Below are 20,243 nucleotides of genomic sequence, written 5' to 3'. Positions count from 1 at the left end.
AAAGGGGAGCAGGGGGGGGGGGGAGAGAAAGGGGAGCGGGGGGGGGGGGAGAGAAAGGGGAGCGGGGGGGGGGGAGAGAAAGGGGAGCGGGGGGGGGGGAGAAAGGGGAGCGGGGGGGGGGGGAGAAAGGGGAGCGGGGGGGGGGGAGAAAGGGGAGCGGGGGGGGGGGAGAAAGGGGAGCGGGGGGGGGGGAGAAAGGGGAGCGGGGGGGGGAGAAAGGGGAGCGGGGGGGGGGAGAAAGGGGAGCGGGGGGGGGGAGAAAGGGAGCGGGGGGGGAGAAAGGGGAGCGGGGGGGGGGGAGAAAGGGGAGCGGGGGGGGGGGAGAAAGGGGAGCGGGGGGGGGGGAGAAAGGGGAGCGGGGGGGGGGAGAAAGGGGAGCGGGGGGGGGGGAGAAAGGGGAGCGGGGGGGGGGAGAAAGGGGAGCGGGGGGGGGAGAAAGGGGAGCGGGGGGGGGGGGGGAGAAAGGGGAGTGGGGGGGGGGAAAAGGGGAGTGGGGGGGGGTGGAGAGCGGTGGGCATATGTATTGTCATAATTTATGTATGGGCATTTCCCCCCCCCCCCGTTCCCCGTGACTCCCCCCCCCCCCGTTCCCCGTGACTCCCCCCCCCCCCCGTTCCCTGTGACTCGCGCTCCCCCCCCCGGCGGCCGCTTGGTCCCCCGATGTGCCATCCTGCTGAGTAAGGCGTGCAGGCGGCTGCAGGAAGCGCCCTGTGTGGGCCTAAGACTCACGCTCCCCCCCCCCCCCCTCGGCGCCCGCTCGATGTGGCGTCTGGCTGAGCGGCGGTAGGAAGCGCCCTGTGTGGGCCTGAGGCTGAGGCGGGACGCGCAGTGGGCCTGAGGCTGAGGCGGGACGCGCAGTGGGCCTGAGGCTGAGGCGGGACGCGCAGTGGGCCTGAGGCTGAGGCGGGACGCACAGTGACTTACCTGAGCGGGTGGTAGCGCCGGGGAGGTAAGGGAGCGGCTGGGGTAGGAGGGCCGCGCTTCCCGTCCGGAGCCAGTGCAGGATGGCGCACGTGAGGGGGGGGGGAGGGGGGCGGACAGAGGGTGTGTGTGTGTGTATAGAGCTGCTGTGTTGTGTGTGTGTGTGTGTGTGTATAGAGCTGCTGTGTTGTGTGTGTATAGAGCTGCTGTGTTGTGTGTGTGTGTGTGTGTGTGTATAGAGCTGCTGTGTTGTGTGTGTGTGTATAGAGCTGCTGTGTTGTGTGTGTGTGTGTGTGTGTATAGAGCTGCTGTGTTGTGTGTGTGTGTGTGTATAGAGCTGCTGTGTTGTGTGTGTGTGTGTGTGTGTGTGTATAGAGCTGCTGTGTTGTGTGTGTGTGTGTGTGTGTGTGTGTGTATAGAGCTGCTGTGTTGTGTGTGTGTGTGTGTATAGAGCTGCTGTGTTGTGTGTGTGTGTGTGTATAGAGCTGCTGTGTTGTGTGTGTGTGTGTGTATAGAGCTGCTGTGTTGTGTGTGTGTGTGTGTGTGTGTGTGTGTGTATAGAGCTGCTGTGTTGTGTGTGTGTGTGTGTGTGTGTATAGAGCTGCTGTGTTGTGTGTGTGTGTGTGTGTGTGTATAGAGCTGCTGTGTTGTGTGTGTGTGTGTGTGTGGGCCGTCACTCCGCCTCAGGCCAATGAGAGGTGTGCGGGGGCGGGGCGACCCAAGGGACCAATGAGATTTCCCCTAGGGACACCGGACATCCAGGCAGGCAAACATACAGTGCTTTCACTAATATAGTATAAGATACACCATCATTGTTTTCCATTTTGTTACATCAGATTGCAGCACGTTCAAAGAACTGGCAAAGCTGGTTAAACTTATTGCATAGCAATTACACATCTGTTAACTAACTTCATGTCAACTAGGTGATAATAATCCCATTCTGCTTTGTATTCCTGGATCATTATGACGTTGACGAATTACTTTAGATCAGAGAACGTTATGGTAAACTTTAATGTGAAACATTATGAATAGAAGGCTCATCACCGCGTGTACTCCCCAATACTCCTCCTGCCAATATCATGGCAATGATAAAGAACTAAAGGCAGGGGGTTTCGGTTAACAACTGCTCTGAAATGTAGTGCTATTGTCCTGAATTTGAAGTGGTTCTACAAATGTAAGTTTGTTGAAACAAAAGGGTATCCCTGACAGGCCAGAAAAAACAGCTCACATGGGCCCAGATTCATTAAGGCAGGGTGCTCAAAATTCTGGCGGTGCGTCCCCTGCCTGCTGTCACTCAGTGCTCGCGCACCCCCTAAGTTGAGCGCGGTTGAAAGTCACTTTTTTGTTTACGCAAGCGCCAAGTGTGGGTGAGCGGCAGTGCCCGAGCTGCGCGCACCGCGTGAGTGGGACAATTTCACTTGCCGAAACTAACCTCGGCAAGCCCAATTGGAGGAAGGATCCAAAAGACTCTTCTAGTCCTGTACTGCCAAATGACTTGATGAATCCACGGCCGTGCGTCCCGTGATGTGTGAAATTAAACACAACAGAAAATCATAGTGTAAAGTGCTACTATACAACAAGTACTGACACACAAAACATTTTACTCAAACACCACATACAGGACGTACACACAAAAAAACACATAATAGCAAGGCTGAAAATAAAGAGCTAATTTAATACAACATAAAAACAATAAAATTGCTAAAATAAGAATAACAGTAGTGCAGCTGGTACGGTGGATAAAAAACAGAATCCTACTCACAAGATGATGAGAGTAAATAGGCAAAGTGTATCCTTGTGTTCCTGATTAATTCACACATTATCCACACTATTCATAGCATTAGCGCTTTTTGCACCACTTCTTTTTTTCACGTAACCTCGGCAAGCACCGCGCGGTCAGCACGCTTGCGGCTGTGGGAGAGCGATCGCTGGCACTCGAACGCCGTGACGTCAGGCGTTTCATGGCCAGACAGTTGCGCGCTTGAGGGGGGCGTGTCAGGGGGCGCAGCCTTCACATCAGAGCTGGTTCGCCCTCATTGGGCGAACCGCTCACGTGTCGCATCAGCGAGCAGCCAAATCAAATTTGGTTGTCCGCCAAGCAGGTAAGCGCCGCGCAGGCGCTTGCTCACGCTGGCCACACACATTGCATCAATGTGTTTCATCGCGTCCAGCGTGAGTGCGCCCGCCCGCTCGCTCAGCGGCACCCGGGCCAAGGCGTAAGGCCGCACTTATAGTGCAAGCGATGTTGTGTCAAAACAAATGTATTGACGCAGTCGCGTCTGCTTATAGTAGGAGTGACGCAACGACTTGGTCGCGAGTGCTGGAAGTCACTTCAATTTGATTTTTGCAGCGTGACGTCGGCGTCGCCATCGTGATGCTGTCGCCGGCACTATAAGCGCGGCCTAAGGGTTAGCTCATGGTGGGTGTGTGTCCCCGCGCGAACTCCTGCAGCCCCAGCGATCTGTGCGCTAGGTGCAGATGGGTTGCGGCCGATCGGGGGCGTGGCGAACACCCTCATTGGCTGAACCAGCTCACGTGACGCAACTGCAGCCCGAAATGTCAATTTCTACTACTCCGCCTGGAGTAGTTTCTAGTTTGAAAACGTTCATAACATCAAAGGGCTAGCTCACACTGGCTGCTAGGCGACGTGCGCGCGCACGTTTGGCACTCTTTGAGGCTAGTGGATGGGGCTGAGTCCATGGTGTGGGAGACCATGCGGGGCGCGATCAGATTGCCTTAAGGCATTGATCACGCCCATAGACCTTGCAGGCGGAGGCAGGAGGGGGCGCGCGTTGCGCAAGAAATCAGTTCAAACCGATTTCTTGACGCAACACGCAGGTCACGTGAGCGGTTTGCCCAATATGGGCGAACCAGCTCCGTGACGCCCCCAGGCACACCCTCTACGGCTCGTCCAGCATGGCCAGGAAAACAACTGCTTATGACGGTAAAGTACAGCGTTGACACTACAAACATTTTGCCGCCACAAATTGAAATTTCGGGGCTGCAGTGGAGGTCACGTGAGTTGGTTCAGCCAATAACAGGCGAACCAGCTCCGTGACTCGTTCATCACGCTCCTCCTCACCCCCCAACTCCTGCAGCTAGCTCACAGATCACTGGGGCTGCAGGAGCGCGAGCGCGCGCGCGGGGCGGAGGCGCGCACGGGAGCGTGAGCTCGGCCGAACGTGCGCGCGCACGCCGCAAAGCAGGAACCGTGAGCTCGGCCGTGTAGCTGCGGCTTCAAGGGGTGCCCGCGCGCGCGGTGTTCAGTGACGTGATTCCCCCTGTGTCTTTACCACCCCCTTTTCCCGCGTGACGCTTCCCCCGCGAGGTGACCCGCTTCGCCGCCCTGCAGCATGCGCCACGGCCGGCCTCCGTCAGACGTGGAAGGCATGACGTCCCTCAAGGTGGATAACCTGACCTACCGCGCCACCCCGGAGACCCTGCGCCGGGTGTTCGAGAAGTACGGCCGGGTGGGCGACGTGTACATCCCCCGCGACCGCTGCACCAAGGAGAGCCGCGGCTTCGCCTTTGTGCGCTTCCACGACCGGCGCGACGCCAAGGACGCCATGGACGCCATGGATGGGGCCGTGCTGGGCGGCCGCGAGCTGCGGGTGCAGATGGCCCGCTACGGCCGGCCGCCCGAGTTCAGCCAGCGGCAGGGGGGGCCGTGGCCGCGACCACCCCGGAGCCCGCGGAGCCGCCGCCGAAGCCGCTCCAGGAGCAGGAGCCGATCCAGGTCGCGCAGCCGACCTCGCTACAGCCGCTCCAAATCCCGCTCACGGACCCGGTCCCGATCCAAGTCCCGCTCGGCCCGGCGGTCCAAGTCTGCGTCCAGGTCCCGGTCTCGCTCCAAGTCCCGCTCGGCCCGGAGGTCCAGGTCTGCGTCCAGGTCCCGGTCCCGCTCCAAGTTCCGGAGGTCCCGGTCCCGCTCCAAGGCCCGGAGGTCCAAGTCTGTGTCCAGGTCCCGCTCCAGGACCAGGAATGCTACGACACCACCTCTCGCGGTGATCAAGAAAGAGAAGTCCAGTTCCCGGTCTAGGTCCCGGTCAAGGTCCAGAACCAGGAATGCTTCGACACCACCTCTCGTGGCGATAAAGAAAGAGAAGTCCAGATCCAGGTCGAAGAGCCCCCGCCGGTCTCCAGACGGTGAAGGAGCAGAGTCTTCATGAGACAGAGTCTCTGTCTATACAGCATCCTGCGGGGGGAGGGGAGGAGGAACCATCTCTGGGGTGATGAGCATCAGTCAGTAGTGACCCTGGGGAGCTCAACTCCAGTCCTCAAGCCCCCCCCCCCCCCAACAGGTCAGGTTTTCAGTATAGCCCAGCTTGAGCACAGGTGGCTCTTTGACTGCGCCTCTGAGCCACCTGTGCTGAAGCAGGGACTGATTGAGCCACCTGTGCTGAAGCTGGGATATCCTGAAAACCCGATCTGTTGTGGTGGGTGGGGGTGATGAGGACTGGAGTTGAGCCCCCTGCGAGTAGTCCATGGAAAGCCCCACAGAGCAAGCAACAGCCGACCTACCGAAAAAGTGGTTGTCATTTTTTTGTTTTGTTTTTGTTTGTTTAAACCCTGTTTTAAGTTGTGCCTCGTGTGGCAAACTTTACATTGTATGTGTCATGTTGTTGGTTACTCCCATTTCTTGTAATTGAGTGACGTGAACGACTACAGATTTCATTATTGGCCTGGATATGTGAGGTCATTAATTTTATGTTTATAAAAGTACCTTTTTGTTTAACAAATCCAGAAAAGAGGAAAATGTGGATGTCTACATGAACTGTAGTTGCTTGCCCTTTTTTAAACACAAAGACTCGTCCAGGATTGTTACAGGAAGTCTTAGATCATCCATTGCCCCACTTTAAAAACGCGGCAACATGTACATTTGAAAGAATGGTATCAGAAGACCCAGAGTTTGTATCACATGTTCATGAAACAATTTTGCAAGGGAGTTTTTTTTTTTTAATTTGATTACAATTCTAATCTCTTTTCTTATGTATTTTTGTGCACTAGGCGCAGTTGAGTAATGCTGGTTAGCTGTTAAGGTGGTGTGTTGCAGTGCAGAGTGCTTGGCTGTTTCCCGTGTTCTCCTTATTGCTCCCATGTAAGGCTACGTCCACTGCCGATTCGCGCGGTCAGCAACGTGAATACGGATGTGCGCGGCCCGTACGCTCACGGGTGCTTGCCGAGATAGATTAAATTGTTTTACAGGCCCGCTGAAGGGTCACAACCTCCTAAACCAATCAGCGCCAGTCACTGCTTGGCCATGCCCTCCCCCCCCCCCCCCGCTCGCTCTTAAAAGAAAAAAAAATAATATGCCGGACAGCCGAGCGCTCATGCTTGGAGAGCTGGTGACGTCACCACCCTCAAGCATGAGCGCGGTCAGCGGCACAGTGGACGCAGCCTAACGATGCCTTGTCACGCAGAGACAAAATGGCTGCCCTGTTTGTTAGAATGCTTGACAACTGCACTTCCAGGCGTCCCTGGTCTTGCATAAAAATAACGGAGCATACAGTGCGCACGTCTAGCTGATGATAAACACACCTTTTGTTTTCAGAATATGGTCAATCTGAGCATCCTAATGTTTGTGTGCTAAATGAGAGTTGTAATGTCGAAGCCGGGGTCCTTCCTTTTGTATGTACTGATTTTGCATATGTTTGGCTCTGATTCTGTACTAAAACCACTGTTTCTGTAGTTAATAAACACTTTTTTTCTCAAAAAAAGAAAAGATAAAAAAGGACCAGAAAGTTGCCTTTGACATGGGAAATGTCCTCCCCTCCTCCCCCCACTTATGTTTTTATTAAATGGATCCTGTTGTGTAAAGTTCATGCCCAAAAAGTATGTTTTTGTTTTGTTTTTTAAACCTTAAGTTCCTGGTTTGCAAACAAGTTAGAAAATACGGTTAGTATAACGAAGTGCACTGACATAGAGAACATGGTTATCGGCGTGATGACTTCTATGGCCGAGCTCACGGTGACGGCGTCGCTACGTGCACGTGCACTTCAAGAACTCTTACCTGATTGCCATGGTAGTTCCTCAAGTGCCCGCGGCGCTGCGTGCACCGACGCTGCTACTTTTTGCCGCCACAACAGAAATTGACATTTTGGGCAGTAGTCGAGTCACGTGAGCTAGTTCAGCCAAAGAGGGTGAACCAGCTCTGTGACACGTTCACTATGCCCCTGATCGCCGCAACCCATCTCCTGCAGCTAGCGCAAACATTGCCGGGGCTGCAGATGGGCGCGTGCCCGCGCCGCCACCGTGAGCTTGGCCTATGTCAGGTTGCGAGAGGTCTGTTGGCACCGGCTGTGTGTGGTATGTGCTGGCACATTCAAGTTCCACCCAGATGACTGCAGATTCGGGATAATTCAGAGATGTCAATGACAGAAAATATACTGTACAGTCTGGAATGCAGGAAAGAAGGTTTGTAGGTGCAATGTTGTAATTGACTTTTTCACTGTTAAGGGGGGAAAAAAGCTTTCAGGGATTTTTCAAAGAGTTAATGGGTGAATCCATGGATACTGGATGATGCATTACCTTTTAAACTAAACTTAATTGAGAGAACTTACACCAGACACATGGTGGTAAGGCCGCAGAACCATTTATTAAACCATCATAACAATGCAGTACTCAAACCATTACATAATGATGTTAACTTTTTTTTCCTCTGGCTGGTAGGCGAGAAGTTAATACATTTCAATGGCTCCACCTCTCAGCCAGGAGCCTCCATTACCATCACAACCAAACCAACAATTTAACCATTCCTTAGACTATGCGCCAAATTGACCGCTTTGCAACCTTGTACTGTGACATAAACCACGTCTTTTTTTATTTGAAATACTGTATAACAAACATACATTAACAGCATGTAGGGTTGGAAAGGGGGAGACTCTTGATTCAGTCTTCCACAGGGGAGTAATATAACCTTGCCTTTGCCCTTTATTTGCCTACTCGCTTCTTAGCCAATGATTTGACCCTCCCTAGCAACACACCTTCAATCATACCCATCTCCACCTGGTAACTTCCTACACATTTTCCCACCTAAATTCCCCAGCTACTCACTAACCACAATCATCTTTTAGCCCCATTGACGGAGGTGAATCAGGGGTCATCCTCATTCCCATTTCGCCCTTTGGCTAATTGCCTCTGGGGTTTTCATTATAGATTCACGCTGATGGGAAGCATGTGAGAACACTGTTCTTTGCAGTAAATCTATATTAGGATGTGTAAACCCGAAAGATGTTTGGTCCTTATAGGTATCTTCACAATCACATAAATGGTGCAAACATTCACAGACAGCCAGGAAAACAACCTTTTGAAAATAATAATAATTGACTTGGATAAACAAAGCCAACCACGATAAAAGCATAGGTGTGTTTGCTTTCATTTTTTGGGAAATTAAATTAAAAATTGAATTTCTTAAGCGGCTCTTAATGGGGAAGTGTTTGTCAATCAAGTGTTTTTTGTTGTTTACCTTTACCGTCTCTGTCCTTAATAAAGATAAAGCGAACGAGTGGGGGAGAATGCGCAATGAGAGCTTGCACAGACCGAGTAAGAGCTAAATGAAAACAAAATAAAACAGCGCAAAACCTCATGGTGTAGTATTCAAAATATATATTAATTATGTGACAGCAGGTGAGTATCTCACGTACATCAAATTAGATCATTAAAGCATGGCATGTTATGGACATGTTACCACATCAGCACAGCAGTCAGGCAGAGCGAAGAGGCAGGTCTCTCTCAGAGCCGTCTGGAACCTCAGCTGGTGTATAGGTCGTCAGGTAAGGAAGAGATGTTCCCTTCAATCCTTAACAGCTCGATTCCTCGCTGGATGCGTGTATCCGACTCACGGCAGACCTCTGATGACGTCACCAAAGTTCCATCGCGTCTTTCACCGGAAGAATCCTTAAAAAAAGTAGATGACCCTATTAGATGCTTATTATGCTTTTAAAATTGAGTAGATCTGGCGCTTTCTTTTAGTTATGAGTCACAACCGAGCATGGATCAACTTCTCACACGCGTCCCAACTTCATCCTCAGGTCTCATGACTCTAGTATACATACTATATACTAGAGTCGGGAGACCTGAGGATGAAGTTGGGACGCGTGTGAGAAGTTGATCCATGCTCGGTTGTGACATAACTAAAAGAAAGCGCCAGATCTACTCAATTTTAAAAGCATAATAAGCATTTAATAGCGTCATTACTTTTTTAAGGATTCTTCCGGTGAAAGACGCGATGGAACTTTGGTGACGTCATCAGAGGTCTGCCGTGAGTCGGATACACGCATCCAGCGAGGAATCGAGCTGTTAAGGATTGAAGGGAACATCTCTTCCTTACCTGACGACCTATACACCAGCTGAGGTTCCAGACGGCTCTGAGAGAGACCTGCCTCTTCGATCTGCCTGACTGCTGTGCTGATGTGGTAACATGTCCATAACATGCCATGCTTTAATGATCTAATTTGATGTACGTGAGATACTCACCTGCTGTCACATAATTAATATATATTTTTAATACTACACCATGAGGTTTTGCGCTGTTTTTTCTTTTGTTTTCATTTTGTGGTTTGTGGAGCCAGTCCATGAAATACAGCAGCAACAACCTCTCCGTTCACTATACTGAATTAACAGGTTTTATTTAATGTTTGTAACACAGCACCCATATTGGTTTTAAGTTGATTTTATCATTTAGTTATTGCACATAGAGCTGTTTTATTTAATCACATAAGCAATCACTATATCACTGTCTTGAGCGCGGTATCTTTCACTTTTTTGTTGTCACAGAGTAAGAGCACATTAAAAGGGGGGAGTAGCCAGAGGAAACCCACCGCCTCCCAAGTCTCCGCTCACCATATGCACAAACTTAAGAGTGGTATTAGATTGGAGTAAAACAGGCATCAATCACCCAGACGTAACCTCATAAACATGCCACTGTCATTAGTTTACTTTGGTCCTATGAGGGATTGCCCCTCTAACTTATTTCCAATTCACATGGGTTTATTCATTAATAGGAGTGACAATCACGATCGCACTTTAATGAAAATGCCACAAACTCTAAATGGGCATTACATGAGCTCAAAAGCAACAGTATGAACAAGACAATATCTGTAAGGACATGCTTCTTTCTTCCTGTACACCTGTCTCTGTACATGAAAACGATATAACACCTACAGTAACATTCCCCTGTCACACATGACCATATAGTGTTCTGGACTAAAACTTTTAGAATCACTATAATCCTGGAGGTCTCTATGCACTTTTCAAAGTGACTTATTCAGGAACATAGACACTGATTCCTTAAGTCACAAGGCAGCGTATCATACCTTGATTGGGCGGTAACTGCTATTCAAGTCAATAGCTGTTACTTGTGGATGGGGTGCAATACCCTGTATTACAACTTAATGAATCTCGGCCATAGACCCCAATTCAATATAGTGAGAGCCTTCTGTGCCTAGTAAAGTAATGTCTGGAATATCCCAGACATATTTAACTTGTCTCTCACAGTTCCTTTGCTTGTCCACCGGATGTGCGGCTGCTTCTGTCTTCTCTGAGATTTCCTCTGTCTTCTCTTGGTTCTCTTGTGGTTCTCCTGTCTTGTCTGCCTTTATAGTTTCCTGTCTCCTGCTTTACTTTGCCGCCTGCCTCCGACCTCTGCCTGTGACCCGCCTATGCTACCTTGTCGCCAGTGACCCCCCGACTTAGCTTACTGCCTGCTGTTCTAGTCACAGGTCCATCCTGCACTTGGAATCCTGATACAATCGATACAGACTGCCATTTCATGCTATAAATACACAACTGTTTGTCACTTTGGTTTGAAGGGCTCTGCAGAAACGATTGGTGGATACTTTGTGAGAAATAAGCTGCCCTTTGTAATGGCACTCAAAACTAATATCTCTTGTTTCTCAAGGAGACACCGTTATTCTAAAACCCATTTTCTGTTTTAGGAGTATATTCAATATACTCTGAAGCACCCCTTCTCAGCCTCAAATCCTCATAGATTTTGGGCCACAGAGTAAAATATACCTCAATGCTGGGGTTTCAAACTCCTTTACTATGAGGGCCCTGATCAGATTATCGTATTTCATTCGGGCCATATGTACCATAAAATATCAAAATACACAAGCTTCTCCACATACTCCTGCCATCATCAGCTTCTCCCAACGTTTCCTTCAGCAGTTTCTCCTCCACATGCTCTGCTCCTCTTCTGTTTCTCCCCTCCTCACTGGCTTCACCCCTACATGTTCTCACCTGCTTCTCTACATGTTCCCCCCTTTCTTTCTCTATTACCCTCCCCCTCTTACCCGCCTCCCCTTTCTCAATCTCTCGTCTCTCACGCCCCCCCATCTCTTTCATCCTCCCCTCACCCATCTCTCTCTTACCCATCCTCCCTCCCCTCTCTCTTACCTTGAACAGTAGAGTAGTGTTGCAGACGTGCTGAGGAGCGGGGAGATGTAGAGGCTGTGAGGCTTCAGTGCGCTTACACGTGTTCACTGCAGCAGGATCACGCAAAGGAAAATCGAGCACTACTATTGGCCATGGGATAGTTTCTGCTGCAGTCGACTGCAGCAGAAACATGGGACGACATTTGATTCAGCACACAGGACCTGGACCCTAACCCACACTGGCTCTCGCCAATATATATTTTTATGAACTGCTGCTCCATGCAGGACCTTCAGTCCTGTTCTGCAGGCGGCACAAAAGCTCTCGGCGCCTTTATGTGTCTGGTTACTGGTGACCCTTGGCTGAATTCCTTTACATATACAGTCATGAAAAAGAAAGTACACCCTCTTTGAATTCCATGGTTTTACATATCAGGACATAATAACAATCATCTGTTCCTTAGCAGGTCTTAAAATTAGGTAAATACAACCTCAGATGAACAACAACACATGACATATTACACCGTGTCATGATTTATTTAACAAAAATAAAGCCAAAATGGAGAAGCCATGTGTGAAAAGCTAAGTACACCTTATGATTCAATAGCTTGTAGAACCACCTTTAGCAGCAATAACTTGAAGCAATCGTTTTCTGTATAACTTTATCAGTCTCTCACATCGTTGTGGAGGAATTTTGGCCCACTCTTCTTTACAACATTGCTTTAGTTCATTGAGGTTTGCGGGCATTTGTTTATGCACAGCTCTCTTTTGGTCCCGCCACAGCATTTCAATCAGGTTGACTGGACCATTGCAACACCTTGATTCTTTTCTTTTTCAGCCATTCTGTTGTAGATTTGATGGTGTGCTTGGGATCATTGTCCTGTTGCATGACCCAATTTCAGCCAAGCTTTAGCTGTCAGACAGATGGCCTCACATTTGACTCTAGAATACTTTGGTATACAAAGGAGTTCATGGTCGACTCAATGACTGCAAGGTTCCCAGGTCCTGTGGATGCAAAACAAGCCCAAATCATCACCCCACCACTACCGTGCTTGACAGTTGGTATGAGGTGTTTGTGCTGATATGCTGTGTTTGGTTTTCCCCAAACGTGGCGCTGTGCATTATGGCCAAACATCTCCACTTTGGTCTTGTCTGTCCAAAGGACATTGTTCCAGAAGTCTTGTGGTTTGTTCAGAGGCAACTTTGCAAACCTAAGCCGTGCTGCCATGTTCTTTTTAGAGAGAAGAGGCTTTCTCCTGGCAACCCTTCACAACAAACCATACTTGTTCCGTCTTTTTCTAATTGTACTGTCATGAACTTTAACATTTAACATGCTAACTGAGGCCTGTAGAGTCTGACATGTAACTCCTGTTTTTTTTGCAATTTCTCTGAGCATTGCACGGTCTGACCTTGCGGTGAATTTGCTGGGACGTCCACTCCTGGGATGATTGGCAACTGTCTTGAAAGTTTTCCACTTTTGAATAATCTTTTTCACTGTAGAATGATGGACTTTAAATTGTTTCGAAATGGCCTTATAACCCTTCCCAGATTGATAGGCAGCAACAATTGCTTCTCTAAGACCATTGCTGATGTCTTCCCTCCTTGATATTGTGTTAACACACACTGAATGCTCCAGACCAGCAAACTGCTAAAACTTCAACTTTTATAGAGGTGGTCACACTTGCTGATGATCAATTAATCAAGGGCATTTGATTAGCAGCACCTGTCTGCTACTTGGCATCTTAATTCCTATGGAAGCAGTAAGGGTGTACAGACATACCCCGCATTAACGTACGCAATGGGACCGGAGCATGTATGTAAAGCGAAAATGTACTTAAAGTGAAGCACTACCTTTTTTCCACTTATCGATGCATGTACTGTACTGCAAACATTATATACGTGCATCACTGATGTAAATAACACATGTGTAACAGGCTCTATAGTCTCCCCGCTTGCGCACAGCTTCGGTACTGGTAGGGAGCCGGTATTGCTGTTCAGGACATGCTGACAGGCGCATGCGTGAGCTGCCGTTTGCCTATTGGGCGACATGTACTTACTCGCGAGTGTACTTAAAGTGAGTGTCCTTAAAGCGGGGTATGCCTGTACTTAGTTTTTCACACATAGCTTTTCCATTTTGGCTTTATTTTTGTTAAATAAATAAATCATGACACGGTGTAATATGTCATGTGTTGTTGTTCATCTGAGGTTGTATTTACCTAATATTTAGACCTGCTAAGGAATTTATGATTGTTATTATGTCCTGATATGTAAAACCATGGAATTCAAAGTGTGTGTGTGTGTGTGTGTGTGTGTGTGTGTGTGTGTCAAAAGAAAAGGCTAGAGTATCAGTGCTCCTCTAAGTTGAAAAAGTGCTTGTAGTGTGTTCAGTGCTAGTATATCAAAGTGGTAAACAATATAATATGTGTGAGCACCAAGAAGTCCACAACAAGGAAGTCTATATATAATATATACACACTTACAACTGATTTAGTATTACAAAAAAGTGAACGTTTTATAATGCAATCCGAAGTTCAGGGCTGCTTCTTCAAAGGCTGAACCACATCAAGGAAGATTTAAAAAACAAACAATTTATTCCCTTAGCACCTCATGGGCGGAGAACACTTCAGGCTTTCTGGTAATTTTTTTCCTTTGACGTTGCTTGCATTCTGCAGATGCAGGGCTGTCCCCAAATTCAAACATAACCAGAGTTAATCTCCCCAGGCTAGTATTCTATCGATGGGCTTAACCATTACTTCGGCACTGTATAGGTTAGCCATCACTGTATCTCTTCTTACAAGAATGTGATGGGTAGTTTTCTTCCTTACATCAACTGTTACCCTCACTAGCTCCTTAGCGGATACTGACACAACCCCACTCTTTACTAACAGTCCACCTGGGAATCCCCCTTGGGGAGGGCCATCTATCATCATAATAGGGCCTTCTACGCCTTGATTGGAGCATCCCCCTTCCTTTTATTTGACGGACGCTGTCGGAGGACACTCACAGGATTGGGTCTGGTCCATCTGACCTCACCTATCAAATCTTCTGATGGGCTACCTGTTTTCTTCTTCACTCACAGGTATGCCTTCAAGCAAAAGGGGTGAGTGGTCAGCATCCTACCACAGTCATCTCCCCCAACCGTCTGACACCATTTCATTGTGCTATTCAACCCAAAATATTTTCATTTCGATTATAGCCCTCGTCTAATCCAGGGGCACGAACACTTTTTTTGCGGTGCCCCCCTGCCTTACGTCTTCTGTTGGCCGCCCCCCTCCTTACCTTGTGCGGCGTCAAATGACGCTGCAGGGTCGTGTGATGTCACGTCACGTGACCCGCAGCGTCATTTGACATCATGTTACCAGGGCAACCGTGATGTCACACGACCCATTTGATTCCGCCTTGCCATGGTCATGCGTCCTGAAGCCGGCTGAATCCCGGTAAGTAGAAGTTGCAGAGGCCTCGCACGGTCCCCCAGCATTTAATTTTAAGGCCTTGGGGAAGAGCGCGGGACCTCTGCAACTGCCCCCGCCCCCCCAAAAAAATCTTGTGCCCCCAGTTTCTGCATCGCTGGTCTAATCCTTGCTTTGGGCATCTGGAAATATCAACGCGACCACAGTCAATGGTCCCTGACACTCCCATTACTTTTTTTCAGGAACTCCAACTCCAGCACCACCAACACATACTCTAGATAAGGGTAGCTGGCATCACTGAGGCCCCACATGACAAGCTCATCTAATGGCTACAATGGTAGATGTCTCCGATGTTTGTCATACCATGGTTGGAAGATAATGGACACTTGTGAACCACTATCTAGGAGAACATCACATCCCTTCAATGTGGACTTCTACTCTAGTGGATGCACAAGGCCATCACGCAGATGGAATTGTTCCTGTCTCTTGGCAGGTATAGCCCTTGCAGAGCCTTTCTCCACGTGGGGTCCAGTATGCTTCTTTACAGAGTTCCTTTGTCATTTCCCTGATTAGATTTGGAGTGAATTAACTTCTTGATCATATGTTGCAGATTTTCTCGCTCTCTACAGTATCTGGCGTAATGCCCATTCTCCCCACATCTATAACAGACGTTGGGTATAGTTTTCATTAGAGCAGGGAATCCCTTTGAGTTCATTATTTGGTCTTGTGAAAAGGAATCAAAAGGTATATTGGTAGCTGATGGACATTGTGGTCCGCTTGTGGGCCTTTCTCAAGATACAAAAGTGAAGGAAGTTGTGCTATAAATACCCCAACAGTGGGCCATAAAGTGAAAAAAGGCATCTAAACACACACACACACACACACACACACACACACACACACACACACACACACACACACACACACACACACACACACACACACACACACACACACACACACACACACACACACACACACACACACACACGTGTATGGTGACGTCAGGTCTGTGACGTGCACCAGGAGAGACGGCGTTCTTTTGACTGATCCGGAAAACACTAACTTTATAGATCATTACAATTACACACCATATTATGCTGAACATACCTTAGTTACGGTACTCTCTATTCAGACAGCGTGATTAATATCCGTTATGTGACTTTATTTCCATGGTATACTGCGTATGCAATCCTATGAATTTATGCCACGGGTTCATTCATACTATGAATCTAGGTATTGTACTTTTGAGACAAATGGACCTATATAAACATCTGTGATGTGGCGACTCCGTTAAGATGCAAATATAGGGTAAACTTCACTTTGCAAACGGTATATTTTTGGTTCTCAGTATATGTGTGATGCATATCTTCTGCCTAGGAGATCCTATACCCATGGTGTATATTGAAATATGTGTTATAGTGAATATACTAAGATACGAATATAGGACAAATTGCATGTTGCATACTTTTTTGGTCCTTCATATATGCACTATACATACCTTCTACTCAGGAGATCTCATATACATCGTGTATATTGAATTAGCATTTTGTGACTGATTAGATCACTATCAATACTATCACCATAGTCTGATCTCCTTTCCCCTCCTCCTGAAGAAGGATATCTATTCCAATAGATATTACCTATATCCTCTACGCCGTCTCTCCTATTGGGGATTTTTTATTATACACTGTAAATAATTTTTCTCACGTCTCTCGTCGTTCTATAGATTACAATAAACTTATATTATTTTTCTGATTTTAATATTTGATTTTTATTAGTTCATCCATAGGTGGTTCCTGGACCCACATTTTGGGCTATATGTATCGACAGAAGTGTATAATATATTAAAGCTGCAGTTCAGTCTTTTTTTTTTTTAATTATTTTTTTTATTTCAATAGTTTCATGTGGGCAATCTCTAATTACCTAAAGAACTGTATAGCTGCAGGTCAATTAGTTCTCCATGTATTGATCGGCGAAATTTGGTGACATCATTAGAGCTGGCATATGTTTTTCTTCTGCTTCTGTCACTCAGTGGAAGCTCATGAATATTCATGAGCACTCCTGCACTGACATGTGCTAGAGGGAGGGCAGGGCTGACAAAGGGGTGTGCCAGGGCTTGTGACAGGACATGAAGGGGCAGTGCCTTAGCAAATGGCTGTTAAAATAGAATACAAGAAAATTGGTCTTTCAAAGTTGATTTTTTAAAAACAGAAAATGCTAAAAGTATTTTTTCTTACTACGGAACTGATTTATTAAAAAAAACAACACATGCAGGATATTGACTGAACTGCAGCTTTAACACCTTACCTAAGGTGTTTAGATATTTTGAGTGCAACTTGATAGGGTCTTAGTGACCCCTGGTGGTCATTCGTTTATGTGTACACAAGCTGGGTCTAGTAGCGGGGATTTCGAACAGCTGCAGACACCGAGAAGGCATATTGTCGACTGTGCTGAATATTCACTTTGTTGTGAGCTGCTACACACTATCCTAGATGTAAGTGTGAATTCGTTTTTATCCCTTTTTAGCTCATACATATATTTTTACACGCTATCTCTCTGTGGAATAATTGCGGTCCGAGAGGGTATCGTATTTCCCGCGGATTCTTCACTACTGCTGTGCGGCTCAGGGTTGGCCGAGGCTGACGGGGGGAACGCCCCGGTAAAGATACCATTCAGGGCCTTGTATCCTTCGGGCACCAGGGGCGTTTTGGCTCCATTCACTTTACACTAATATAAGAGATAAATTTGATTTTTTGAAAACCCGGCACCCTGTGTCTTTGTTTCTATATTCCCACATATGAGGCTGCGCTCCCTTAACACTTACACCCCGATTGCTGGGGATCCCTGAAGCCTCCATTCTGAGAGCGGCCTCTCCGTTTTCTATTACCAATATTCAGCGACTAATTTCTCACATTCTGGCCATATACAGACATAGCAACAATAGAAAAATGAAACCCCTATAATGAGAGCACTCTAAACAGATGTATACACTGATAACACCAGAGGAATCTAATAATGTAATGAGGCATAGGTTCACTTACCTGCATTATTTTAATTTTGAGGTATCTCCTAATAAAGATTATTTTAAACAATTCATCAATTCATTACATTATTAGATTCCTCTGGTGTTATCAGTGTATACATCTGTTTAGAGTGCTCTCATTATAAGGGTTTCATTTTTCTATTGTTGCTATTCTACATCGCCCCTGATTGCTGTAGCGAGGGTGTTCTTTCCCTTCCCCCCTCCCCCTTCCCCTGAAGTGTTTGCATATACAGGCATATCCTGTGATTACCTCTGAATCAGTAGCACTATGTGAGATCGTCACTGTATATTGGTATTACTGGTATATAAGCCAGCTTCCTCCTAAGGCCGTGATAATACCAAAAAATCACCCGCGGTGTTGCGTGGAGCAAGCCAAAAAATATATGATAAATCCAATGTGTTCATACCTATGGCGATGGCCGCGCCATACCATACTGCAAAGCGGGAGGCTGTGGAAGAGATTTCTAAATTTGTTTTCATCTGGCGACGGCCGCGTCACGTGATGCAAGTGTCCAATCAGTCTCCCGATCAACCTGGTCTCTCCTGCAGTGGCTCGGCGGCATCGCAAATGTGACGTCACAGTTTCGCGTGCATGCATTGCAGTACTTGGTATAATCTCAACCTTAGGCTGCGCCTATAGTGCCAGGCGACGCGACGTTGCGGCAAAATAAATGTATTGCCGCCGTTGCGTGCGCTTATAGTAAGCACGATGCGACGGAGTGACGGGAGCAACGCAAATTTTTGAAGCTGGTCAAATTTAATTTTTCAGAGGCTGTCGCCACATGTGACAGCCTCTGAACCAAAGACCTGGTAGCCCGCGACGTCGCCGGAAAGCAAATTACAACTGTCGCTAGCGGCGACGGGTGACATCATCCGTCGCGTTGCCGTCGCACGGCCTTAGGCTTCATCAGATTTCTGTATCACCCATTGCCCTCTCATGTTTGCTGCTATAGGCGGGACACGCAATGACGCCTCCACACATCTACCTTAGCCTTGCTTGAATCATTCTTTCCTGTTATTATCCCTCCCCATTATTTTATGCATGTAATAAAAGTTTAAAATGAACTCATCCACTACTTACCTTCTGTCAGACTGGTTATGAGTGCACCTAATAGGGGCTTTCTTTTCTTTCTTTAAAATATAATTTCCTCTTTTAGTGTGGGCAGCTAGTAAAATCACCAAAATGTATGTCATTAAGAACACCTCCAAGGAGACCCATCGAGTTGGGGACTGGATCTTTATTTGAACCAACTTATATGTATGTTTATGCGGTCCTGAAACCTTCTCTGGAAACCCTTTAATCTTATTTAATTTCCAGGTAGTCACAATCCTAATATACCACCAGAATCATCCCTAAGGTTGGTTTGCCAGCAGTGAATAGTTTTCTCATCACATTGGGTTCAGAACAAATTATTACCACAATACGTTTGCTTTAAAACTGTTGGAATTTTATTGTGAGAAAATGATTTTGTGTTTAATGAGGATTATGATAAACAACAATAGGGCCCTGCTCGCAGAGAAAAGGCATTATGGTAGGTCTCTGTATTTAAAACAATTTAGTCTACTGTCATTTTGTTATGTTGGGGTCTGGAAAGGTCCATGGTAACCATGCCGGATGTGGAATATACAAGAAGCATTTTTGAAAAATAGACGAACATTTGATAAAATTGATACAAAATGAATCATCTATTTGATTGTATGTAGTTGTATGCGATCCAGCACTGTCACACGGAAAGTCCTGTTGATGTTAATGGACCTTTCCGTGCGATAGTAGCGGATTGGTGCTATCGCAGTTTACAGAATTAGTGTCAAAGTCTCAGAGTGGATTTAATAAGGAATTCTATTTCCATGCATTCCTATAGAAACCGGTCCTTTTTCAGATGTTATTTATTTATTTTTTACATGTAGATATCATCGTTGTAGGTAAAACTCATTAAGTGCATTTTTGGCAAAAAAAATTCACTGAGTGCACTTCCTCGACATGGAATTTCTTGATATTTCCATTGAAAACTCATTAAGTGCCTATTTAATCAAAGTTCAGAATTACCCAAACATAAAACGCATTAATGCAAAAACAAAAAGAGAAACAGCGCAAAAAACCTCATGGTGTAGTACTGTAGTACATAAAATAATATTGTATTTGTAAACAGGTGAGTATTGCACGTACATCAAATAACTGTAAAATTAGCAAGACATGTTAGGGACATGTTACCACTCTGTGCTCTGCAACCGTGGATATGATGATGTGGGTCATCGGGATCAATTCTCCTCCCGCAAACTCCGTAGGTGATCTTTAAAAGTCCTCTGTTCAATTGGATCGAGACCCTTAACCGCAGGGTACAAGCGCGGTTACCACCGCCACGAGGAGGCTTCTCTAGCTGCAATAGCTGCAATAAAACCGCTTGTCCAGTATGTCCTTTAGATCCTTCAATGTCCAGCTAGAATAAAATAGATAGCCCTACCCTAATTGGACTCATTAGGCGCCGGTATCTCTTT

General features: G+C 47.1%; 1 protein-coding gene across 1 annotated transcript; it reads left to right on the top strand.

Moving 5' to 3' along the window:
- The first annotated feature begins 4,076 nt into the window (after nucleotides 1-4,076).
- Nucleotides 4,077-6,741, top strand: LOC142493024 (uncharacterized). Its single transcript, XM_075596416.1, has one exon. It carries the CDS (start codon nucleotides 4,275-4,277, stop codon nucleotides 5,088-5,090), a length of 816 nt encoding a protein of 271 aa, XP_075452531.1. The 5' UTR covers nucleotides 4,077-4,274; the 3' UTR covers nucleotides 5,091-6,741.
- The last annotated feature ends 13,502 nt before the right edge of the window (nucleotides 6,742-20,243 follow it).

This window comes from Ascaphus truei, chromosome 4 (genome assembly GCF_040206685.1).
Source record: "Ascaphus truei isolate aAscTru1 chromosome 4, aAscTru1.hap1, whole genome shotgun sequence".
NCBI classification, from domain to species: Eukaryota; Metazoa; Chordata; class Amphibia; order Anura; family Ascaphidae; genus Ascaphus; species Ascaphus truei.
This window is presented reverse-complemented; position numbering and strand designations above follow the sequence as displayed.

Bases quoted from the DNA above. Each gene is read 5' to 3' on its own strand.
- LOC142493024 (XM_075596416.1), top strand. From the start codon at position 4,275: ATGCGCCACGGCCGGCCTCCGTCAGACGTGGAAGGCATGACGTCCCTC.